The sequence below is a fragment of the Sciurus carolinensis genome, chromosome 12, assembly GCF_902686445.1.
Source record: "Sciurus carolinensis chromosome 12, mSciCar1.2, whole genome shotgun sequence".
Classification (NCBI taxonomy): Eukaryota; Metazoa; Chordata; class Mammalia; order Rodentia; family Sciuridae; genus Sciurus; species Sciurus carolinensis.
This window is the reverse complement of record NC_062224.1, coordinates 74793795-74820174: the sequence shown is the minus strand read 5'-3', so window position 1 is coordinate 74820174 and position 26380 is coordinate 74793795. Positions and strand designations below refer to the sequence as shown.

The window sequence follows — 26380 nt, the reverse complement described above, 5'->3', positions numbered from 1 at the left end:
TGTTCATTGGTATTCCTTCTTTGCTAAGACTTCATTTCCCTGGGCCAGAGCTATTTCTTTCATGTGCTAATCCCTGTTTGGAAGGATGTTTCACTCACGAATTAGATCAACTTCCAGGCCAGAGAAATCAAGCAAAGGGGGCCTTCAACCTGGTACCACTTCTTCTGCATTTTAGGCAAAGTAATGTCAAACTCCTCTCCAAGCCAGGGGAAGCTGCGAGTGGAAAATGTGGCTAGTTCCTGGCAGCACGAAGCCTTCTTTCACGGAATGTGAGAATGCAGGGTGGCAGTGACAAGTATGAGCTGCATGAAGAGTGCTGTCATCGGTTGCCCCTGCCGATTGGTCGCCATTCCTTGGCTATTTATTTTAAACACGGTTTTCTTCGTACTTTAAGCTCCTAAATTCATGGCGATTGCTTCACTGACCATTTCTCCGTCTCGAGTCACTTAAGTTCAGCACAGGGATTTTTCTGAAATGAGGCTGCTTCTTTTCCAGTGTTCTCATATGACGGTCACCTCCACCCACAAGATTAAGTCTGCTGGAGCCACTACTCACCTGGAAAGACAACTCCCTAACTATGTTATTGCTTTTTTCCTCAGCTGTTGTAATTTGTCCCAGTGAAAGAGGCAAAACTACTTGCAGTAAAAACAAAAACTAATATATCACTTTGCACAATTAATCCTTGAAACAGTAAATTTTCTATTGTAGTATAAATGTCTGTTGTTTTTTGACTTCTGTTAGATTTTTCATCTTTGGACTGGTTAGAGCCCTCAGAAATGTGGATGTTAAAAAAAGAAACAAAACTGTATCATCCAAAAATGTATCTAGGACTTGCCTAGGTAGGTGTTTATTCAGAAGCTTGTAAGATTTGAGAAAACTCTTTCCTTTATATATACTATCCACCAGTAATAAACCACAGTCATCACAATGGACTTGGATAATGTGACTGGATTAAAGATCATCTAGCACAGTAACCTGGAACCTTATCAGAGTTTTGTATTGCTCAGTGTGTGCTCCTATAGTCTGGTTTCAGTCTGTTCTGTTACTCTCACTAAACAACTGAAACTGGATAGTTTTTCTTTTTAAAAGAGGTTTAATTAGCTCATAATTCCAGAGGTCCAAGAGCATGGCAGCAACATCTTGTTCAGTTTCTGGGGAGAGTCATGTCCTGTTCCATATACCGCAGAAAAGCCACATGTAGAAGACAGGTCATACGGTGAGAGAGACGGAGGGAAGTAACTCAGTTCTTATAAAGGTCTGCTTTATTTTCATGTCCCAAAGTGCCCCACTTCCCAACACTGCCATGCTGAGAGTCAAATTTCAACATGAGTATTGGTGGGGATCAATTATATCCAAACTATAGCACCTAGCCAAGAACTTACTTTCTAAAATGTTGAACAACACTCGCCTTACAGCTTTGTTCCATTTTATCTCTTAGTCTTTCACATAGGCCATACTTCTTTCAACCAATGGAACTTTACATAAGGCTTTAACTGGTGGCCCTGTGTTTCAGTCTCTCCCCTTCTACACTGCAATGCTGACAACAGAAATCAGTCTAAAATACTGGATTGATTGCATTAACCCTTCACTCTAGCACTTTCGATGACTCCATGGGTCCTTGGACTGAAATTCACCTCTGGAGAAGATGCCTTTCCACTGTTCATGCCTCACCTCCTGTCCTCTAGAGAACCCATTTTCTATTTAAAACTGCTCAGTCGGCCCCACTACGCACTCTGTTCTTTTCAGGTTCCTGTCTTTGAATGCAGTACTCTCTGCCCAGAACATTCCTCTCTCCTCCTCCACTTGCAGAGTCCTGTCCATCCCTCAGGTTCAGCCCAAACAAATGTTACTTGAATAGTGCCGTCTTGAACATTCCTCACGCTGGATTTGCCACCCACTGCCTGTATTCTCATAGAACACTTCGCACAGCCACTATAACACTATCCCAATGACTTGTGTTTGTCTGTAAAGACATTGTGGTTAGGAGGATGGTCTTCAAATTCAGAGTGAATTTGATATCAATTTATTGTATGGCCTCAGACTTGTCTTAGTTTCCTAATGTTGGAAGTGGGTGACCCAAGACCTAATTCACTGGACTGTCGTGTTATGAGGATTAACTGAAATGTATTTAATGCCTGGCCCCTAATGCTCAATAACTAATGGTAATTATTATTGGCTTTCAGTATATCAGATGCAAGGATCCAGGGCTATTTTGTTCTTTCCTTCTTTCCCAGCGACTGGTCCCTAAGTTGATCAATGCTTTTTAAAATGCATAAACTAAATCATATCCACAGAGTCCCTTCACTTCACGAAGGAGGGCTGCAGGCCTTTGTCATTAATAAAGGAATTTTATTGAGGTGTCCAAATTTCCACTGATCATATGAAATACTCCAAACAATATTCATCTTTCCCTTTGCTAGATTAATTACGAACTTCAAGGAGTTTAAGATCATAGTTTGTAGTGTCTTCTCTACACCATTTCTTCGTAAAAAAAAAAAAAAAAAAAAAACAACTCATGCACATCAATTTCAGTCTTTAGGGCAATGTGGAACACCATATTCTTTCCCATATGAATAACAACAGCACGCCTGGGAATAGGACTTATATGCTAGGCACTGTTCACCAGCTTTACGTGACTCATAACCTAAAGGACTTTTCTAAGATCACAGCTGGTGGGAGGTCAGTCCACCAAAACCACAGCAAGGTTTAGCGCAGTATTCTGGCCACCATGCTACTGGCCCCAACAAGAGTCCAAGTTCCTTGAAGGCAAGGTTATCTCCTGCTTCCTCTGCAGCACTGCGTGAGTGCGGCTGACCAGCACACTTCCTCTTCCGTCCATTCAATTAACTTCCACTAGAGGGGTAGAGGGCACACCAGCTCCCTTTAAGGCCTCGCACAGGTTAAAAACCTTGGGAAAACGACCTTGCACCTGGGCATACCAAACTTTTCCACTGTTTCCCCTTTGCCTGTTTCTTCGGTGCTCCGGGAGCGGTCCCTCCAGGGTCTTAAACAAAGACGGAAGAAGAGTGTGGAGAGGTCTTGGCCCCCTTCCAGCTGCCAGGCGCGCGGCATCCGTTGGGCCGGCGGACGGCGCGGCAGGGGCCCCGGGACACCCACCCTGGCCTACCCCACCCCGCCGCCCTCCGCTTGCTGGGGGTCGCCGCCCGGGTGCACACGCCTCCGGCTCTGGCGCGGCAGTGGCGGTCGACCGCACCGGAAGCGGCGGGGCGCGTGCGGGCGGGACCGGGGGTCGGCGCGGGGCGGGCGGGCGCCGGGGCTGCCCCTCCCCCGGGGCGCGCGAGGCCCGGGCGGGGCCGCCGTCCCTTCCGGGGCGCGGGCGGCCGCCGCGTCTCGGGCGGCTTCCCACCCCGCCCCCCGCAGCTCAGGGTGACGCGTCTCCAATAACAGCTCGCGGGGAGCCGCAGCCCGGGCACAGCGGCGCCGGGGCCCCTCCGCGCGCGCCCGCCCGCGGCCACCATGAGGGCCGAGGGCCACGGCGGCCTGGAGCGCTTCTGCAGCCCGGGCAAGGGCCGGGGGCTGCGGGCCCTGCAGCCCTTCCAGGTGGGGGACTTGCTCTTCTCCTGCCCGGCCTACGCCTACGTGCTCACGGTCAACGAGCGGGGCAACCACTGCGAGTACTGCTTCGCCAGGTAGGCGGCGGCGGCGGCGGGCGGGAGCGGGCGGCGCGGACCGCGGCGGGAGGAAGCGCGCGGGGCGTGCGGGGTCCTAGCGCCGGCGGCCAGGGCGGCGGCCGCGGGGTGGGGCGGGCCCGGAGCGACCCGCTCCTTTCAGCCCCACGCCAGCCAGGGCCACGTGCGCTCGGGGACTGGAGCCAAGTTTCCCCTGCAGGCTTTCAAGTGCTCGCGTAAAATATACAAACTGGGCGTGTAGGTTCCTGCCCCTCAAACGTGGGCTTGGAGCCAAGCTTGTTCTGAGCATGGCATGCCCAGCCCACTGGGTGCCCTGGCAGCGGGGGACTCCAGATTCGGACAGCCACAGTCTGTCACCTTTAACTTGTGCTTCCTGAGGTGTGTTCTGACCCCTACAGTCCAACCCTGCCTTGGGTGGGCCGTTTCCTTCAAGGAATTTAATGAGTTGATGTGTAAAGTGCTGACCCCTCTTCCTTCTTGCTCTGCACTGGGTATTAGGAGAGAAGCCTAGGGGACATCCTTGATTCTCAGGGGCTGCGAGGATGAGACATTTCATCCTTGTTTGCGTTTAGGAAAACATGGTCGCTGGGGAGATGAGGCAAAATGTGTGGTGGAAACAGTAGGTAATTGTAACCTTATTGTATATAGATTTCCATATTCCTATGTATGACATATACACAGATATTAACATACACATAATTAAACTAAGACTTATGACAGTTTCAGAGCTGAATGGAGCATCGGAAACCACCAGTCCTATCCTGTCATCCTTCATTTTGCAGATGACAACCACAAAGAACGTTGTGTATATACACTTACACCATTAATTAGGGGATGGAACCTTGGCTTCAGTGTTGCCCGTTTCCCTTCTACTTAGGTGGTCCCTACATTTACTAAGGCAGGAGGCATGACCTCGGAGTCAGGTTTGTATCAGGTCTTCCACTGCTGTCTGAGGAAATGACCCTGCTTTACTCTCTTTGAACCTCAGTTTCTTCATCTTTGAAATGGAGATTTCTGAGCTAGATTAAGTAGACCTGAGGTCTTGCAGGTACCTTTTGAGCACAGGTCTCAAGTCCAGCATATGCTGAAGCACAATCTCTGAGACCTGTGTGCCTCATTCTACAATAAGACATAGCAAAAGAAGGGACAAAGGCTGAATATTATAGTAATCTTGCCTGGACTCCCTGCCAGAACTGTCTTCCGCTTGGGGGGACCTGGAAAGGAACTAGACACAGAATCATGCCGTGGGCAGCTGAAGGGCTGTATGTGATGTGGCTCTTTGAATTGGTGAGCCAAGAGCTAAAGGGTCATGGCACCACTTTGCGACGTTTGAGTGAAGTGAGCATTGGGTTTTCCCAAAGTTAAAAAGGCTGCTGCGACTGGTCCCTTGATCTTCTGAGCCTTGCTGTGGCTCGGAGTCTGCAGCAGTGTGGGTGTCTGCAGTGGCAGGAGCAAAGCAGGTGACCCAGCACAGAAGGAGCCTCTGCTAGGAATCCTGGCGATTCCTGGAAGCCATGGGGTGAGATAAGACTCTGCATGGCAGGTGCTTAGTAGGCACACATATGATGGTTGCTAGTCTTCTCCTCCAATGAATTAAAGATCAAATCTCTGAATTTAAAGGGAGAAGAGGAACTGAGAGATGTTTCTCTTTGGCTGAGTGTCCTAATTGTATCTACTACACACACATCCCATCCTTAGACTATTAATGTACTGTCAGGTGCAACTTCACTAATCACCATCTTGCCTCAGTTATCTACCACATATGACAAAGTTTGATGCCCATTTTTTACATTTTTATGATTGACATTTGTTAGTGTCACTAACCATTGCTTTAAGCCCCTCTCTAGGACTGCCACATGGAATGGGGTGCTGCTACTGCACTCCCACCCCTTTCTGTTTGGCTTAGGTGAACTTCCGCCAACATGTGTAGTTCATTTTTTTCTCTCTCCTCAAAGTCATTTGAAATCAAGTAATACACAAGAAATCATACTCAGGAGACCCATGCATTTAGAAATACCTTTGTGCATATGTTATACTTACTGTTAAATCCAGTTAGTTTAAAATTAGTGGTTAGATCATTATAATTTAGAACCAGTTTCTTTGTCAACTATTTGTATATGACTGAGGACAAACTAGTCTCGAGGTATTAGGGGGGCACATAGGCTTCCATAGGACCTCAAAGGAGTGGGAGCAGAAATCTACAAACACTGCATATAGGTCAAAACCCACTACCTCTTCTTGTCTCACACACCCAAAAGATAACTATACCCCTTATCTATTTTTGTGCCAGAAGTTTAATGTAAATAATATTGCTTGAGATAAATGAGCCATCTGAGATTTTCCCATGTCATTTGATTGTATCATAATTTAACTTATTTCAAAGGTGAAAAATGATTTCTTCATGAATGAATATATTCTATAAAATGAAAAATAATTGGAATTTTTCTTAACTCTCTGCTGAATAGGATTTTTTTTATTACCAGGACAATTCAAAAACCTGTTTCCAGGAGATTTAAATTAGTATCACATTTTCTCACTTTGGTGGATGACACTTGGGAAGATGTGTATCTTGCCTCAGATGCTAAAGGCAGCTTCTAAAAATACAAATATCTTCCCCTGGGAGCTGTCCCTGATGCATTGTATTAGAAATGTGCCTGTGTAGGTACACATGCACAGGATGCACCCCATGTACAAATGCACCCTCCAGATTTTGGATTGGTTAACTCTTTTGTGACAGGTTTTAAAAAGTTCCATCGTTACTTTATATTTCAGACTGAGATTAACACTTGATGTTATTTACCTCAGAAAGGGAGAAATCGGTTCTAACCCAGTTCTCCTTTTGAGTATTCATGCTGCCTATGGCTCCTCAGATGGGCACGTCTGCCTCTTGATCTTTATTCTCTTGGCGCTTGTGTCACTTAGGATCGTGAATTTTGTTTTTCTTTGTTTGCTTGTTCTGAGTGTGGTGGAAATTTGGAAGGCCTCCTTGGCCTCCTTGGAATAGGGGTGTTAAAACCCATTTGTAGTGAATTTCTGTTTTGTCTTGGCTCATTTAGAGTGATTGTTTTAAAAACTAAAATACTTGGGTGAGCAAAACACTATGATTAAGGTGTCCTGTTATAAGCAGTCGTAAAGACTTTTTTCCTAATGTCCCCCAGTTTTATTCTTTAGCAACCTTTATCTTATCTATTCTGTAGTTTTATCAGACCAGCAAAGTAAAAGTTGGTTGACTTTAGTCATTATTAAGGGTCATGAAATCTTGATGGTGTTTTCTTGAAGTTTTCTGAAGTAGCCCTGGTCTAGGCCACCTGAAGCTGTGCATTGGAAGGAGACATTATCCCCAGGATTGCTGTGGTTCCAGTTACTCAGAGATCATTCTCTGAAAATCGTCCAAGGGGAGAAATAACTTCAAATGTCCTCAAATCATCATGTTTTCTGAATGGAAAATTGGACACATGCTATAAATAATAGGATTCCTTCCTTCTTTTTAGATGTATTTCTATAAAATGGATAATAAGATTAAAACATATAGACAACAGATTTCTTCCAAATAGTCACATTAAAGAATATAAAGGTCAACTACCTAAATATTAAGTAAGGAAATGTGTGTGTTAGTCAGCTTTGCATCCCTCTGACAAATACCTGAGAAAAACAACTTAAGGAAAGATTTATTTGGCTCACAGTTGCAGAGGTTTCAGACCATAGCTGGCTTATTTTATTACTCTGGACCTGAGGTGAGGCCAAGCGTCATGACTAAAGGGCATGGCAGGGACAATCTGTTCAGCTTATGCAGCCAGGAAGCCCCAGGGTGGGTGATGGGTGGGAGGCATGCGCTCAAGGACCTGTTCCCTTCAACCAGGTCCCCCTCCCACAGCCTTCGCCTCCCACTAGTCCATCCAGCTCTCAGTGATTAATCCACTGATGAGGTCGGAGCCTGTATGATCCAGTCACTTCCCCAAATCCCCATCTCTGAACTTGGTGATAAGCCTTCATCCCATGAATCATTGGGGGTCACTTCATATCAAAACCATAACATAATGTGTTTTTATTTTCACTGTTTCAAGTTTTTTATTTATTTAGATGGAGATAGCAAAGCAGGGACTTGGTGCCAGATTAACTAGATCTGAATTCTAGTTTCATCCCTTCCTGATGGTTGTCTTTAGGCAGGTTATTTTACTCAACCTCTCTGAACTCCGAGGTGCCTTTATCTGTAAAATGTGCATTCTAACACCTACCCTACCAAGCTAGCCTGAATGAGAGTAGAAGTCAGGTTCTCCGCACAACTACCAGTCAGCCTGCTCACCTGCTTGTTCTTGTATGATGAGCTCTTCTGACTAATTGCTCTTGATTTAATTGAATCAGTGGTAAAAATTATGATTTCAGGGGCATTTATGCAGTAGGGTTGCAATGGAGGATAATGGAAGGGTATTTGGGAAATTGTTGCTGGTTGAAGTCTCCAACAACATAGTACCTGACCTATGAGTTGAAACTAGCATTTCTCCATTTTGAGTCCTCCAGAAATAATAATGGGTATTTGGGATCATATTTCACTGTTTTCCAATTCCTAATGGAAATGCTACAACTCATCTACATAGGTAAAACCTCCTTGAAAAAGACCTTCTTCCAACTCCAAAGTTCTTAGACACTTTTAATACTGTTTTAACATGAGATTAAACAAATATTTATGAAGAGAAATGAAACAGAATTTTCCACATAGCAAAGATACTGTGATTCCATTTTCCTCTTTATTTTCAGCATGATTCTTTTAGCTATGTCAAGGATCCTTTAAGACTTCAAATGTGCCAGCAGCCATAACACATATATTTTTCGTATGCAGGGAATATAATTTCTCTTACAGTTTATAGGGACTCAGTGACCAAGCTGCACATTTGGAAGCGATTTCAGATGAAAGAGACAGACTAGCAGCAGGATATCCTGAAGTGAAATTCAAACCCTGGAGAGTTAAAAACCACCATCTAACACCTTTCCCTCCTGAAAGCAATTGCACAAAATCCTTTCCATCAAAAAAAAAATATGAAGATCCCATATAAAATGACATTCCTTTAAATCACATTGCTCTTTGCAGCTCGTAAAGCGTTTCCAGATATGTTCATATTTTGATCCTTCCAAGGATGAGTGTTGTAGACAGGGCTTTATCACATTTTGCATAGAAAGAAGCTGAGTACTGAAGAAGCTAAGTGATTGCCCTGAATTTCACATACTTGGTTTTTTGTGTTTGTCATATTTTTATTGAGTGCCTCGTAAGGGCCAGGCTCTGTGACCTTCAGGGACAGAGTCAAATCTTTTGTCCCCAGTGAGGTTTTCCTTCTTGTGCCCCTTTTGGCCTGACCCACTGTGTGGTTTTATGTGGGACTTAATCACACTGTGTGTGACTTATTGGAGACGGGGCTTTAATTCATCTCCGATATCTCCTTGAGTTAATGCAATTTTTATAGCCTCTTTTCTTTTGTTACCCTCCTCCCTCAACAGGTTATTCAACAAACTAATGCACTATTTCAAAAAGTTTTTTAAAAATCTACTGATTCAGCTGTCTCATATTTATATCTTAGGCTGATACAGGTTCAGAGATGGTTTTATTACAATGCTTTGGAGTTGGAATTAAGAGCCACATATATTCTTTCGTATGTATCAACTATTACATAATAATATATAAAAAGAACATGAGATTTTGGTCCTTTCGCTGGCTTGGAGTATTTTAAAATATTATGCTGAAAGTAAACCGCAGTTCACCATTTCAGTCTTTATACCTGCATGTAAAGGGTTTGTTTCTGTGCTGTGTGGCAGGGCATCACCTGCAGATAACCTTTTTTCTTAAACAAATCCATTCTTCAGAACCTCTCTCAGTGGCTACATTACATAGGTGAGGTTTGGAAATGGAATTTGTGGCGCAGTTATGCCACAAGGCCCAGATGGTATTCTTGTAGGATGGGAATACTCCCTATCAGACATTCTTTAAACATTCTAAAAAAAAAAAAAAAAAAAAAGGAAAGAAAAAAAGAAAGTCTGGTGCTTCTAACTGAGAGAGCCAGCCGTGGCACAACCCTTAATCCCAGTTTCTCTGATGGTTGATGGTTGAGGCAAGAGGACTTCCAAGTTTAAGGACAACCTCATCAACTTAGATCCTGTCTTAAAATAAAAAGGTCTGGGGATATAGCTCAGTGGTAGAGTGCTTGCCTCGCATGTGTGAGGGCTGGATTTGATCCCCAGTACCTTCCCCTCTTCCCTCCAAAAAGCTAAAGAAGTCAGTCTTTAATTTGTTTGGAAATATCTAGGCTTTTCCTATAGCTTGGAAGGAATCTGGTCTTCATGAGAACTCAGAATTGATGAGAAATTGCAACAACAAATATGCCTGTTTTTAGATTTTGAAATAGAGAATTGAAAAGAAAGTTTCTAGTTTGTTTCAGTATTTTGGACTTACCTCTTTGGCTTAGGTTAATCTCCCTTTTCTTTTTTCTGGTAACATATAAAAATAAATAGCCACAAATTTAGACAAATTTATTTCTGCCTTCCAAGGAGGCAGTAGATAATTATAAGCATCCTTTATATTCCTGGAGTCATGAATAACTAAACTCATTCTCCCTCTTTCCCACACCTTCTTTTTGGACCTCAGATGTGGAGTTGAGGCCATCACACTCCCTAGTTTAAGACTTGCTTTCACCAGGTATGTGCAAGGCCAGTCTGATTTTTTAAAATTCCATTTCCTGCACCTGTCACAGACAGCCCCCTGTGGGTTTGGCTCCCTATCTTTGAATATATTTGTTTATTTCCTGCTCATCACCAGGAACTAGATGGACCTAGAACAAGCACCCTGATTGTACTTAACTGTGTTCAGAACTCATCCTTCCTCTAGTGAGCCTAGCTGCTCAGCAGCTTCCCCCAGGCGGGTGGCCTGCTCGGGGACTGCTGAGAGCCCGGCGTGCTGAGGTCTTCCCCTCTCAGGGACTTGCATTCTCAGCCTCTGTACATCCCTGGTGCCCTTCCCACCCACATCCCCAGCCCTCACATCTTTGGATTTCTAGAAAATCTGCAGTAGTTTAGGGGTGCAGTTCTCCGGCAGGAATTGACTGAAGTACCTGCCTTTTCAGGGTTGAACCGGTGACCTTGGCCTCATTAGCGCTCTATCCAGTCACAAAGCCACATACCTCACTTTGTGTAACTTCTGCTGACTCCGTTCCTGCCACCCTCCGTGGCCTCCTTTTCAATTGCAAAGGCGTTCACAGGGACACAATAGAACAGAAGGAAATCAGATCTCTTCAAGACTGCTCTGAAGGACAGGAATATGCAATTTAGCAGGAAAATAATACAAAAAAGTCTCGAAGGTTCAGGAAACAACTTATCTTTTTAGGGCATGCATTCGCTGAGGATCCAGCTGTGTCCCTGAGAATCTTCAATCAAAAAAATTTAAAATAGTGAGGAACTCCTGTGCCAATTTATTAACATAAAATCTGGTGACTTTTGTAGTGAAGTGGAAGGTTTCAGATGACTAAGTAGAAATGTTGCATGCAACCATTAAAATGGTTTGGGTTAGCTCTTAAAGGAAAGAGTGGATCTGAGAATTCATAAATACTTATTTTTGTCAGGTATTTAGTCCATTGAGACCAAAATGAATGCTTACCATAATAATGAAGACAGTGTTGTGTACCAGCCAGGTTGCTCTGGTGCATGAGGCCTGTTAGTGCCCAGGAATGGGAGTTACCATGAAGGAGAGGAGAGGAAAGAATAGCCTGCTGGAGAGTTGAATTTCACACTGGGACTTGCAGACGTGGGCCTGCCTGTCCTGGGGGAGAATCATGAAAAGAAATATGGCTGTCCAACAAGATGCAGGTTTCCATCCAAGCCAAAGAAAAATCTCAAGGTTTTTTTTTTTTTTTTTTTATAAATAATATCTTGGCACTTCACAGGAGTTACATTAAAATTTGTGACAAAATTAAATATTTTTGGACAGGAAGGACTTTCTTCAATCTTTGAGCACCAGGGAAGACTTCAGGGATCTGGGTGCTGGCTCAGATTTTGGTGATACTTCTCAATATGGGAAACTTTGTATAAAGAAACATTTGCCCATTAACCACCTGAAAAATCTCTTACTTGACACAAATGTGCAGTATGTTGACAATTGGTGTTCACAGTAATAAGCTCATGTTCTTAAACCACCTCAGAAGTAATAGGAATTTAATTAAGAGCCATTGCTAAACTCCCTGAGGGTAGGGATTCTATTTTTAAAATTACTTAAAAACCTTTATGGAGCACATACAGTGTTCTGTATCCCTAGAAAACAATCATATGGGGAAAAAAGAAACAAAAATCCCTTATATTCTAGTAGATTCTGTTCATCTTTATTTTACCCCAGTGCCTTGAACTTTGTGATGTTTTGACAGATGTTGTGTAGAAAGCAGTAAGATTCAGGGGTTGAGTACATTAATGAGTTGAAAGTTGATAATACATTTGTCAGGAATTAACCAGAATGCTTATCCACAACACCCTGGCTCATGAGTTATACAAAGTAAAAGAACTTTGGTCAGATAATACTGAAGTCTAATGAAATTGTAACATTCCTGCACCTTGTTAAAAAAACCACCCAGGCACATATCCCAGCAACTCAGGAGGCCGAAACTGGAGGATTTCAAGGTCAAGGCCAGCCTTAGCAATTTAGCAAGACTCTGTGTCAAAGTGAAAAGGGCTGGAGATATAGCTCAGTGGCTAAGCATTGAGTACCAAAAAAAAAAAAAAAAAAAAAAAAGCAGCAACTCTACATAGACATATTTTGGAAGGTAATGAAATATAGCCTATCCATGCACTTCAGTAAACATTTCTAAATATCATTTTTAAAGAAAATCTTTAGTGATTTTTTTCAACATTAAAAAACATTCTGATGAACACGGAAAGTAAGGATTTACAAGCAATCTACTTATTTCGACTAATATGTAATGATTGCAGCACTGGGAAGAAACCCACCTACTCCTTGTTTTTCTCTGAATCTTCAGAGGATCGATCTGACAGAGCTCCGTGGTAGGGTCAGGGCACCTCAGGAGCCTGGTCTGAGTCCAGCTTGTTCTGCCAGGTGGGTTTCACTTCTCCAGCGCCTGCTGAATTGCTTCGAGTGATGCACACACGCATGCTAATTCTTTCTGTGTCCATTTTTGCCTGATTCCTCAGTTTCTGAACAGTGTGTCCTGATTTCTGCAGGCTAGATTACCCCCTTGGTCTTTGCTCCCACAGCATCTCCTACACACTTGCTTCATCACACTTCGCCTTGAGTTCAACAGTGACTGTTTACTCATCTTACTAACTCCAGCGCTTAACAAGAGGCTGGGCACTGTGTTATCCCAGTGTATATTTGTGAAAAGAATAGTCTCATTTCTGCAATTTGTCAACTTTGGGCCGGCTTTACCACCTTTCTAAATATATACCCCTGTTTATTCTTGGAAATGCAGCCTTGTAAATACTCTGAACACCCTTCATTGAGTTCTGTTTGCCTCAAGACAAAACACAGACACTCAAGTCCTTCCTTCTGAGTCTCCTTCCCACCCCATCCAGCATTACCCATGGCTACCTTTTTTTTACTTAGACTATAAACTCAATATGGGTGGTCTTTCCACTGCCCTACTATGCTAAGAACGCTGCCATGTCACTCTTCATCCTTCTTGTTGTCCATTTGTGACTTAGAATGTTTTTCTCTGCATTATCCTCCTCCTTCTCAGCTTCCTTCTCAGGTAAGGCCTTACTTGAGTCTGTCCATACTCAAGAAAGACCTGGTTCAAATCACATCTCTTACAAAACTTCCCTGAAACCACTATTTTCCTGTGAATAAGATTCAAAACAGGTCTTTCTGGGGTAAGTAGTTAATATTTTTGCTTGTAGAGAACCTAACCATGTCCTGGAACTCATATTTAGCATAAGATTATAAAGGTATTTTTATGGCAGTCTATTTCTATTTTGTGAACTGTTGAAGAGAGAAATTTCATTGAGTTATTTTAAATTTTAAAATAGTTAAATTTACCTTACTTTGGTTTTACCATTTTTCTTGATATTCAATCACATAAATATTGTGCAAGTCAGAGCAACAGCAGTCATAAGGGAATCTAATAATTTGGTACTCAATCCAAATCCATAACATTTGTGATTTATGGTACTGTTGGAAGAAATGGTAGATGTTATTTATTATCAGAGCCTTATGTTAAAAACGAGCATTAGTTGTCTCTTTTGACCTGTCCATCAGTAGGTGTTAGAGAAGTAAAGATAAAAGTAACAAAGAAATGTCATACGAATCTTGCACAAAAGTTAATAAGACAGAGTACTTTCAGAAGCAAACATGAGAATTTGAAAGTGCATGTGTTCATTCTTCAAGCAAGCTTTAACTCTTTCTGAGATGGTACAGGATCTATGAGACGAGGTTTGGATGCAGGTGTCATCCAGTGACTGAAAAGAGTAATTTAATGTTCAGTGTTTTATGGGCTGAATATTTCCTCCTTCCATAAGCTTTGCGAATTATGGTCTTTCTTAGACAAAGGTAAATTTCCTCTTGGCCAGAGCCACATTAAAACAAATCCTAAATCAATGTCATCATTTTATAACAAGGCCAGTCATTGCCCTGACCACCAGGCCCACCTTTAATTCCAATAGTTGGCCAAACCTATTAGTTGCTACCTTACTGTCCTAAATATTTCCTGCCTCCCCTAGAGGACGCGGGCTCTAAATTTTAACAAGCCTCAGAACAAAGCTCAGCGCGGAGGCGGAGGCTCAGCACAGCTCTGGGAAGAAACCCCCCGCTGCACGTGGGTCCCATTTCACTGTACATAGTGGATTAAAGTGATGTCTGGAGCATCTTTCACTGTTACACAAAAACCTGTAGCCTGAGTATTATCCTTGTCCCCTGACCAGGGTTATAATAGGGTTTTGCCACAATTCCTCCAATTTTTATTTCTCTGCAACAAGACTGCATGCCTTGCTAGTGTGACCACCCTCGCTGGGTGGGAGGCTAACTTTTTTCTGATTGTCTTATTTCAACCTATGGTGAAGTTATATTGCGCTGCTGGGCTTTTTTCCTTTTCTCTTTTTCATTTGGCTAGGGCTGTCTGTGTTCGGCAGAGCGTACTTGTCACGTCTTCTGTCACCGCTAGTTAAAAGTAATTGTTATTGCAAGCCCCCTGTATGCCAGTATCATTTTCTTTCATGGTGAAACCGACTAAGCATTCAGTAGCAGAAAGTAGGGAGCTTATAGAAGCAAATTCTTTTTATCTAGACCAACAGCACCTGCGGCAACGCATTAACTAGCAGGAGTTGTTAATTACATTTCTAACTTGTTGATCTTCATGGCTTCCGATTTTTTAAAGCAAGGAAATTAATCACTGTGTGTGTCTCCTCCAGTAGAAAATGACAGGAGCGTGTCTTCTAAGTTCTGTTCCAGTCACTAATAATCAAATACTTGCATTTTTCTGTAACATTTCTTTTCCCCCTTTATGGATAAAACCATTTCTTAAGTTCAAAGAGCCCTTCTATTCGCAGCAGGGTAGACATTTGCCCATAAAACAAAGGCTTCAGAAACAAATCCTCTAGCCCTGAGTTTGAGTGAGATTGTACTGAAGGTATTTCAGGAATTGACATTACTTTAAAAAAACAAAAGCACGAAGAAGGCTAATTAAAAGTGCAGTAGTACTCAACGTTTATTGAATATTTACGGTGGTCCCAGCAGTGTATTAAACACTCTGCTGCTATTTTCTCGTTTGATCTCCACAGCAAAACTACAAGGTACAAACTATACCTTTATTTTACAGTGGGAGAAACTGAGGTTCAAAAGGCTTATTAACTTGCCCATAATCACATAGCACCTCAAGCACCAGAAGGGAAAAGGATTTGAGATAGGGAAGTGAGAAGAGTAAGTCATCTGGTCCATCCTAAATTGTGAAGCAGGAGTAGGAAGAAGGGGAAAGGAAATGGAGGCTTTCTTTTTTAAAATACTTCTGTCATGGTTAGAAGACACAGTGGTGGCCACTTTATTCTTACCTATACACTCACCAAGCCGAACAACCTAAGGCACCCAGCCTTTTGTTCTTAAGAAGAGTCGTACTGAGGACATTCTGCTTTGCAGAGTGCTTCAACAAGATACAGCGTGTGGTGCACAAGAGTGCCCTCAAATGCTTTGCCACTGGCTTGGTCACATTCTGGGAGCACTTCCGAATCTCCCGGGAGCTTAAGAAGCCAGCACCTGGGCCCCACAGACGAGCCACAGAAGCGATGGGCCTTCTCCAGCAGCCAGAGACTAGAACCTCAGTGAGAGGTCCTCAGTGATCCACTCCGCTTTTCTTTTAGTTCCATCCCTTTTAGGGTGTTTCAATTGTTTGTTTTTAGGGAAATTTTGTTTTCTTTGTTTGGCCTGGCCTTTTCCCAAACCTCCTGGACAGTTCAGATCAGGTTTCATTGAAACTATAAGTTTCTCATCTGTGTCTTCTGTAGGCACCCAGTTTATTGCAAATGACTTGTATATTCCTACTGTGAAAATGGATAGCCCAGGTGAAGTTTCTCTCTGGCTAGAATTTCTCAGTCAGCAAGTCAGATGCTCAGCCTCACTCTTTCTCTTTTTCTCTTGTGCACATACACCCTCACAGTGCAGATCCCAACTCAGCAAATTTTGGTTTGAGTTTCAGCCATGAGACTTTTGAAGAGTGTCTCCTGAGCTATGGAAAGAACTGAGGCACCTGTCTGGATAATTCAAACAGAGATCCCTTCCTAGTCCCCACCCCACCACATCTAGAGTGCCCATACCAAAATAGATCAAAGTAGATTCTTATTCAATATCAGTAACAGTAGCTATCAAAACTTGACTTGACCCGAAACTTGACTTTTCGGGACTGGGTTGTGGTGGAGTGCTTACCTAGCATGTGTGAGGCACTGGGTTCGATTCTCACCACCACATATAAATAAATGAATAAAAATAAAGGTCTGTCAACATCTAAAAAATTATTTTCAAAAACTTGACTTTTCTATTTCTCTGCTCTGAAGGCAGACCCTGTATTAAGAAAAGTAACAGAAGCAGGAAGTAGGCACAGGGAGCATGAATGTAGTAAAATCGGCCCTAGAACCAAGCAAAGCTCTTTCAGTGTTTTGCCAGAAGTCCAGAGTTGTATCACCAGGTTTCTGGAGGACACATCCAAGTTGGACTCTCCCAGTTCTTCTCTGAGGAACACATCAGTTTCCCATGGTAGGGAAGAGGGAGGCACCTTTCTCTGCTCAGCAAATGCACCAATCCTTGTTTTCCTCTAGTCTGTTTCAAGTGAAATCGATTCCTTTGTCACCTTTGGTTGAGACACTGTCCTCGTGGGGGTGCTCCATCCCCAAATCTCATTTTGAAAACCTATTCTGTATTCCCTCCAGCCTATCCCACCCCATCACTTTCTGAAGTGAAGTAACATTAATCAAATACCTTTGGAGCTGAGACATGTTGCAAAACAGAGAAAAGAATGTCTCTCCTGTGTTTTTAAAAATTTTCTATTAGTTTATCCAGGCACCTGGATTATTTCTGCCATGTAGGCTATTCTCCTGGACAGTCATCCTCATAGAAGACTATTTTTACATGATGAACAAAATGTGTGAATTCATTTCTGATCCCTGCTTGCTGACCAAGTTAGATTAGTTATTCATCTTTATGGTCCTCATCATCTTCATTTCAAAAATAGGGATCATAATAACTTCTTTGAAGATCTGCAGTCTTCAAACTTTTTGGTCTCAGGGCACCTCTGTGCTTTTAAAAATTGAGAGTCCCAAAGAGCTTTTATTCATATGGATTATGTCTATCAATATTTATCATATTTTAATTAAAACAAATTATTGAGTATTCACTTAAAAATGAATTACTATTACCATAGATTATTTTATGAGAAATATTTTTTCAAAATAAAATAATTAGTGAGACTAGTGGTAGTGTTTTACATTTCTGCACATCTCTGTAATGTCTGGGTTTATAGAAGACAATTGGATTCTCAGATTTGCTTCTGAATTCAGTCTGTGTTGTTATATTGTTTTGATTGAAGTTTGTGGTAAAAATCTAGTTTTCTATAGATACATACTAGGAAGACTATTTCAATAACCTTTTGGTTAAATGTTAAATGTAGATATTCTTTGATTCAACATTAAAACTCATTTAGTGATATCTTGAAGGTTAGTCATAATGTGCCATCTGAAGTCGTGTCAGTGAACTCTGTATACTCTGTTATTAAAATTCATTGGTTTGCCGTGCACTTTGAATGATCCTTTTAGCCACTTCTAACCTTTGAAACATCATAATTGATCACTTGAAAAATGAGTTCAAGTGATACAGATTTTCCAAAAGTTGAATCAGTTCATCAAACCATATTAAAAAAATCATAGTAATTTTTTGTACCAGGGATTGAACCCAGGAGAGTTTAACCACTGAAGCACAACCCCAGCCCTTTTTTATATTTTATTTAGAGACAGGGTCTTGCTGCATTGCTTAGTTGTTGAGGCTGGCTTTGAATTCACGATCCTCCTACCTCAGCCTCCCGAGCTGTTGGGATTACAGGCATGCACCACTCTGCCTAGTCTGTAATAGTTAATATTAACACTAGTTTCACCTGGAGACTGTTAAATGCTAAGAAAATGTCAAACTCAGAGTGACAGATACATAATTTCCAAAATTCTGATTTTTGATTTAAAGTTCACATTTATCTTTGGCAGCAAATACAGTTTTCCTGAAAATGATGGGCTCTCTTCATTCTTTTTACTAACAGATCTGCCAAATGCTCAAGTCTGGGGGCAGGAGAGGTATTCCAGGGAAAGAGTGGCTAGTCCAGTTTACAGTGCCAGCAGTTACACTCGCACTTTCAGCATGAAGTGGAAGGCCTTTCTGCAGTCTTCCCTTCCCGTTTGTCATGAAATAGCAGCAAAAAGAGACTTGGGTGGAGATTTAATAAAAGTAATATTTATGACTGCTATCAGGGACATTCTCCAGTGAAACTAGCTTTGTGCTACTACTTAGACTTGTGCTAAGAGTCCCCAAATTTTACTCTCCATGCCTCTGAACACCTTAAAACTTCTGCAGTGCAAAATGTGAAGACAGTGAGGGAAAGGAGCACGTAATGTCATGGTGGTATCTTGAGAGTAGTTTGACCTCAACAGTTGTCTGGAAGGGTCCCTGAGACCCCAGCAGTTTGCTGAGAACCACAGTGAGAACACAGAACGTATGTAGGGGTGACCAGCACTGAAGAGTTAGCCTTTTCCTCCTGCTCTTTCTTGTTTGTGGCTTGTGGACTTGGTAGCTAGCCGGTCCACTGAGGCAAGCCTTTGGTAGATGTATTATTTTGATGAAATCCCACTAGATTTCTTTCCTGGCTCCCTGGAGCCCCATTGCTTTTTCTTTTCCTGGGATGTTATGTTGAGGCTAAAAACTAGTCTTGGTTTCATGTTGGCTTTACTGCTGACTTCTGTGCAAGAAGACCTGTATAATCCTTGCTTTTTTGTATGTTGCAGAGCTAGTAAATGTATTTTAAAATATGCTATTTTCCTAATTAGGATCTTAACTTTGGTTTCAGAAGGCTATGTGGTGGTCTATAGCAGGGTTTTATGTGACTCATGAGCCCTTGAAATTTTACAAAATTTTCTGTTGTTTTTTTTTGGGGGGAGGGATAAAGGAGAAGGTGAGTTGTTAGAGGAATCTAATAGCTTCAGTCAAATTCTCAAAAAGTTCTCTGACCTATCTTCCTACAAAGATAAAAACAAATTTTAAAAATGACTGCTTCTGATTGACATTCTTATGGGGTGGCATCTCCCCACCTATTATCCACTTCCTGACTTAACTCATTTTGGAAAGAATTTTGAAAGCTCCCTTCCTGGCCTGGCTTATCTTTTCTTTCCAACCCCTTGACATTTCTGCCTAGTCCACAGTACGTGGCACGTGCTGAAGTGTCATGCTGAAGTGTCACTTCACAGTTGTTTTTGAGAGTACCTTCTGACCCTTTCTGCTTTGGTATAAATACAAGCAGGCAGCTACCATGCGTCTCATTTCCTTTATATTACAAGATACAAAGTCAGAGTTTGAATTCCTTCAGAGTACCCTTGGGATATTTTAGGGTCAGAGAATGCACTCAGTTAAATTAGTGGACTCCTTTTTGAAGCCCACTAATTGAGATGTGTAAACTCGGAATATTTATTTATTTATGCCTCATCCCCACACATTTTCTCCCACACATTCTTCAGTCTGCTTCTTGGAATCCAAGTGCTGTCATGGAAGCTGCAAGGCAGTCTGTTTAGTTCCAACAGGAGCATTTTTGGATCACTTTCTCTTTTCGTGGGAGGAGTGTGGTGACTACCGCTGGCTGACAAGAAGCAGCGGAGGACCTGCAGTGTGGAGTTGAGTACATCTGTACCATAAAACGTCAGCCCCCTGCTGAACCCTCTCCCAGTGTCAACTCTGCTGGGCTGCAGAGGAAGGTGGTACAGGGTTGTAGCACCCTTGCAGCTGCAAGAATGGCCCTGATGGTGTCAGCCTCTCCTGGGGAAGAACTAGACAGCAGGTTTTTCAGATCAAGCTCTGACTTAGGTGGATATTCCCCACTTTACCAAAAAGTTTTTTTTTTTTTTTTTTTTTTTTTTTTGGTAGTATGTGGTTTAATTCAGTGCCTTCACAATTTTTGAAAGAACTTTGGCTTTTCTTACACAGCGCACATACTAGTGTCTCACAGTTGGGGAGCTACACCACTCTTGTCCTTTAGGGGAAACAGGAAAATACTATAGCAAGAAAGAGGCAAATTGACCGAGTTATGAAGAAACATCAGAATCACTAAATTGTACACTGGTGAGGTGGGTGTGTAAACCAATCAGATCCAGTAATATCGTACTCAAGAATGTATCTCCTGTTTGCTAAGTTGTGTTATTTTAAAACTTAGCTTTCTGGACGGCCCATGGATCATAGTGGCACAATGAATTCTATTTCCATATTATCTACCCTCTCTAGATAGAGTGTTGTTCCTCACGTGGTATTTTCCTCAGTATAAGTGCACCGCAACACTCCGTGGGGTCAAACCTGCAGCAAGATTTGTTTATTTCTGAGCCCTCTTAGTAGATGAGACAATCAGCACTTTCCCCCAAAGCTGAGTAACAGTATAGGTGGTGGTAGTGTCATGGGGTCCCAGGTTAGGATTGCTGAGTCAGACCATGATTCTTCATCCCTTTGGATGGTGTCCTTCATGCTGAGGAGCCTCAGTGAATGTTGTGCATGTATTCTTTGACCAACTCATTCTTCCAGGGGGACTGAATCTGGTCACAGTCTCTTTTGGAAAATGCCATTTATCAGGGGAGAGTCAGGTAAGGTGAATCTTGGCTCTGTATTGTGACCAGATGGCCCTGTTATTGCATGATCAAATGTGCTGCTTCTCATCTCTGTGCCTCTTGCCACTACAGTGCCCTTTCTGTTTTCAAGGAAAGAAGGATTGTCGAAATGTGGAAGATGCAAGCAGGCATTTTACTGCAATGTGGAGTGTCAGGTAGGTGCTGGGCCAGCTGGCAGGGAGGGCCTTCTTTCTTCTGAAGTTCAGGTCCCCAGTGTGTCCTCTTCCTTGTCATGGCATTCTGCAGCAGCCAGTTGCAGCCAGAGGACACCTTGAGTATGTGCTGCCCCTGGACTAACAGGCAGCCAGTGATAAGCATGCAAGACTGAAAATGAGGTGCAGAAAAAATGGGAAGGACACAGGAAAACCACATTGGGTACAATAGGTATACAACCAAGGTCAACAGGTTTGCCCCCAAGGATGCTAGCAACAGGTGGAAAATGCAGAGATGACAAATGGAAAATCTTAAACTGCTGTCTTTAAAAGTTACATTTTGTTGCCATTGGTCTATAATTTTAGAAATCCCTATAGCAAATTGGGCATGGTGGTTGCGCATGTCTATAATCCCAGCCACTTTGGAGGCTAAGGCAGCAGAGTCACTAGTTTGAGGCCAGTCTGGGCAATTTAGGGACACCCTATCTCAAAAAAAAGAAAGAGGTCTGGGGATGTAGCTCCGTGGTGTACCACTCTTGTGTTCAATCCTCAATACCAAAAGGAAAACAAACAAACGTGAATCGGAAATCCCCATAGCAGCCTCCTTCTGTTTGACGCCTGCCCAGTTGTATCTGGCCAGGCACAGCCTTTGTGTGGGCAGAGAGTGACTGCTGTGAACTTGTATCAAGCCAGTGGCTGGGAAGCAGCCAGGGCCTTGGGTTCAGGAGGCTGGGTCCATATGACAGAATGGGAAGGTAAATGAGGATGTTGGAGGACACATTGGCAGGCTTTTTGAAAAGCTAAGGAAGTTTGAGGGACTTGGTCTCTTTAATTATTCAAAATCTTTTTTAGACTTTCATATGCTAGTATGCATTGGAAATTCTAAACCTTTTTATCTTACCCTCCTGAACTTTTTAAAAAAGGGAACCTTTTACTCCACCTTGGGAAAGGCCAGTGCTATTAAAGAGTGGCTCTAAGTAAAAGGAAAGATTTCTACTATCTGTACCTCTTTGTTGTTGTTCTTCCTGTACCCAGAGTCATCCACCTGTGTACCTCCCCAGCCCCTCCTTCTGCTCGACCCTGATTATCCACTATTTTGATTTTTCCTTTTCACCTCCCTGTGCTTTTTGGCCTCTGAAAGGCCTCAAAGAGTACTACTTAGCAGAGGGAGAGATTGCTAAGCCCTGGTGGCTCATCTAACGGCAGAGCTCCAGTGACAGCGGCCCCTTGCCAGAGTGAAGCACACACAGAGACGCTGGCTTGGGAGACCCAGAGTCCCTTGGCTCCGAAGACTGGCGCAAAGTCCCTTTGCTTGTGTCAGTCACACAGGCTTCCTGAGGCGGCCAGTCTGTATGGCAGTGAAAATAGAAATGAGGCTTGTAGTTGAGTTTCAGGAAGTGCCTTCCTGTGAAGAGAAGAGGTCATACTTTGCTCTACCTTCTTGGACAGGGTGTTCCATGCTGACACTGCTTCGGTATTGTAGAGACCAGCAGGCTCTGGAAAATTCATGGTGTGACTGTTTCTCTATGTATATGGTGCCCATTTTGATGACTTACAGGAATCAAATGATATGATAGAAATGAGAATTTTATATAAATTGTGATATTCTGAATAGATGTAAGGGATTATTATAAATAATGATGTAAAATTAAATTTGTGTAATTCGGTCTGGACTGAGGCTTAGCTTTATACAAAGGATAAACAGTGTATTTTTATGTAAGGGGCTTTTTTTTTTTTAACCTCAGAGAATAACTGGTTCCAAGAACTTGAGGGCACTAATGGTATACATTAGGTGCATAATGCTTACTACAAAATGAGCCTTCACTTCTCTGAGTAACTGAGAACAGTGCATTAACACAGAACCATAGAATGTGTGACATGCAGCCATTCCTGTGGGTCTCCAGGGCACGATCTTAAGCTATTTTCTGTTAGGCTTCTCTAGGAGGCAGTATTTTGAAGAATTGTCATGGTTCAAGCTGGAATTTCAGAGTGCCCATTATGGTTTCCAGGATTTAGTCTTCCAGATCTGCAGGTTCAGAAGCCTCTTCTGTGAGCTTGCAATGGGGCGGTCATCCCTAGGGAGGCTCAGTAACCTAGCACTCTGACCCATATGAGCCAGAATGCTGTTATAGCGAGTTCTTGATGGTTGGCACATTTTCCCTTGAGGATAAACTACAAGTGGTCATCATCATAATGAGATGATGACCACTTGAGATGATCATAATGAGACAAGTGCTTGGGTAGCTGGGAGCCCCAGGATGGACAGGAGAGTTTCAGGATTGTAAAGTTTAAGGACAGAAGTCTGAGACAGCACCCTCAGTTCCTGGGCAAAGACACCCTGAACCCTGGGGTGTGCTTTTGCAATTCTGTTTTCCTGTGCCACAGTTATGTGTCTAGTGATCAGAGTGCCCTCTTGGGTGGCAAGCAATAATATAGCTCCTACAATCTCATTTCCAGAGGTGGAAGCCTGGATTTGACTTGGAAGGTTTCATTTCAAATGTTGCCTACTGCTGAAGGAAAAGGCTAATGGCCATTAGTGTTTTCAACCTTTAGTACTAAAGAGCTAAGTGAAGTAGAGTGGGTATAAAGGCTGAGCAAAAGTGCCTAGAAATGGAGGAAGGTGCCAGGTCTTCATTCAGGATGTCATTAGGAATCTGGGGCATTTGCTTCAATGAAAATATATTCAGGGTTCAATTTAAGGGAAACTTGGATGGGCCCAAAGTGGAGGCGCTGCTGAAGGATAAAAAGCATGGCACTAGACCAGAGCAGCAGTGGGGAATTCTCAGCAGAGTAATGTGAGGGATTCTCTGCTTGAGAGAGCACCGCACCATGGCCGTGTAGCAGGGCCTTCTTCTAAGGCAACCCCGCCACCTGGAATCTGCAGGCAGCCAGTACCACGCAGCAGATGTGGGGCTGTGAGGGAGGTCATGCTGTTCAGTCCAACAGTAGATGAGAACACAGGGTCAGTGGTGTATGGATGACTGCCCGAGGTCAACAGGACAGACCTCACACACCACTAGGATGTCTTTCCCACTTCACAGGCATGTGCATGAGAGTACTGGGGTACTGGGGGCCACTAGGAGAGCAGTCTCTGTCAGAGGACATGCCAAAGAAAGAGAAGTGGGTGTGAAAGGGAAAAACCTGTCCATTGCTGTTGTTTTGGCGAACCTTCCCGAGAATGCCAACCCACCATCCTGCTTGGGGTTTTCTCTTCCACAGAACAAGGCATCTTCAGGGACCCTGGCCCTCTTCTCTGTCCACAACACCTAGGGCTTTGAATCATTTGCTCTAGTTGGTTCTGCCTCATTGGATGGTTTACTTTCCTCTGAGCTCACTTGACTGTGTGGAATGGTGCCAGAGGGAGGTTTAACTGGTGATGCGCAGAAACTTAATGGAAGGAAATGTAGAAGACACAGGAATTGCTTTTTAGGTAGGCTTGTTATTTTGCAACCTGTGTGTTTTAATGAACTGTATTCATATTTTTATAAATATACCTGGAAAGCTAGGTAATGCTTTTCACTCAGACTTGTTCACTGAGTTGTCATGACACATTCAAGAGAATGGTTTTAGGAAATTTTTCTATAAGGTAATCATTGTGCAGCAGAACAATCTGGAGAATATTTCTTCCCCCACCCCTTTTTTAGTGCTGGTGATTGAACCCAGGGGCACTTTACCACTGAACTATATCACGAGCCCTTTTTATTTTTTATTTTGAGAGAGTCTTACTAAGTTGCTGAGGTCGTCCTCAAACTTGGGATCGTCCCTCTCAGCCTCCTGAGTCACTGGAATTACAGACATGAACCACCATGCCTGGCTTCTGAAGAATATTTCTTTACCTTAACTATAAAGGAACTTCCTGTGTTTTGTAAATGGAAGTGATGGGGCTATGAGTGTGCTTTTGAAAGTAGGAAGGGACATGTCCTTACAAGGATAAGACCCCCCCCGCAAAAAAAAAAAAAACAAAACCTCAGCAAAACATGTGAGGAAAGATGTAGGAAATTCTGATTAGAAAATTTATGCAAGTGTAGGAAATGTCTGTTCAATGCTTGTCCACCCCTGTTATTGTCATGTATAATTAGTGAATGGAGCAGAGCCCTACTTTGGTCCTCATTGAGCCCTTAACCCAGCCATAGGAAGCATCCTAAACTTGGCCCACTCTTTTTTTTCTAATACGTGACATCACCAGTAGGAAGAAATGAATGTGAATGACCTAGGGGTCCCATCGCTCTGAGAGTACAAAGCAAAGCCCAGATCCTAGTGACGGCAAGCTCCGCAGCAGCAGTCATCTTGCACAAGATGGCCATTATCCACCTGATCCCTTTTCTACTCTTCCTCCTAAAGCTAATAGTAGTGGAAAGCAGAAGTCTTGTGACATTTTCTTGATAGTCCCTATTTTAAAGAAATTCACAGGTACAAGAGTGATTGTTTTGAAAATTTCATTTGAACAATAAAAACACTGAATGTTAGAGTTTGAAAAAGGGTTTCATAATGACAATTGGGTTGCCTTATCCAGGATGGCAGTGTTATTTGCTCAGCAGAAAAGTGGATGCCTCAGTAATCTTTCTTTTCTTCCAGTGCTGGAAATGCTTGTGCACCATGAAACAATTTTGCAACTCTTTATGCATATTAAAGCATTTTTGTCCATGCAGAGAAATGAAAGTTATGCATAGCACTTACCCTCTTGGCTGCAAATGAATTAGAAGTTTAGGAAGAACTAGCTACAAAAAATACCTTGTCTCAATTTGGTTTTTTAAGTTTGTTACATCACCAATCTGTGCTCATTATAGAAAAATCAGAAATGTACAGTATAAAAAAAGAATAGAACAGTATATTATTCCTTGAGAGAAAACCACAAGTGACATCTACTCTGTTACATGTCTTAATCCTTTTTGTGCATACATATTACTTTTTTTGAAAAATGTATCCTAGTTTATATAAAATTTTGCAAGGATTGTCATCAGCAGGAATAATAGCTTGAATTTTGAAAAAAAGTTTTATAAAAAAATTTTAGAAAAACAAAAAATTGTTTTAAAAAGCATAAAGAATAGCAAAATCAATGTATACAACAAAACTGTGCCAGTATTTAAAACAAAACTGTTAAAGAATAGAATTCATTTGTATTCATAGTGTTAGCCTTTTTTTTCTGTTTTGCCCAATGTTATTGTTTATGATTTCTTATGGGCAAAATTAGGGCAAGTTTTCTCTGTCAGGCTCTCTAAG

At 42.5% G+C, this 26380-nt stretch overlaps 1 protein-coding gene across 4 annotated transcripts in view; it reads left to right on the top strand.

Moving 5' to 3' along the window:
- Nucleotides 1–2939: 2939 nt before the first annotated feature.
- The window catches only part of Smyd2 (SET and MYND domain containing 2), a 45417-nt gene continuing 21976 nt past the window's right edge, over nt 2940–26380 (top strand). Inside the window, exons 1-2 of one of the 4 annotated variants that reach the window (XM_047521499.1) lie at nt 2940–3650; nt 21100–21163. In XM_047521499.1, the coding sequence (XP_047377455.1) occupies nt 3478–3650; nt 21100–21163 (237 nt within the window). In that variant the 5' untranslated portion in view covers nt 2940–3477. Of the gene's footprint in view, nt 3651–20944; nt 20985–21080; nt 21164–26380 lie in introns of those variants that run through there. The other 3 variants (XM_047521500.1, XM_047521498.1, XM_047521501.1) reach the window with 3 other exon arrangements.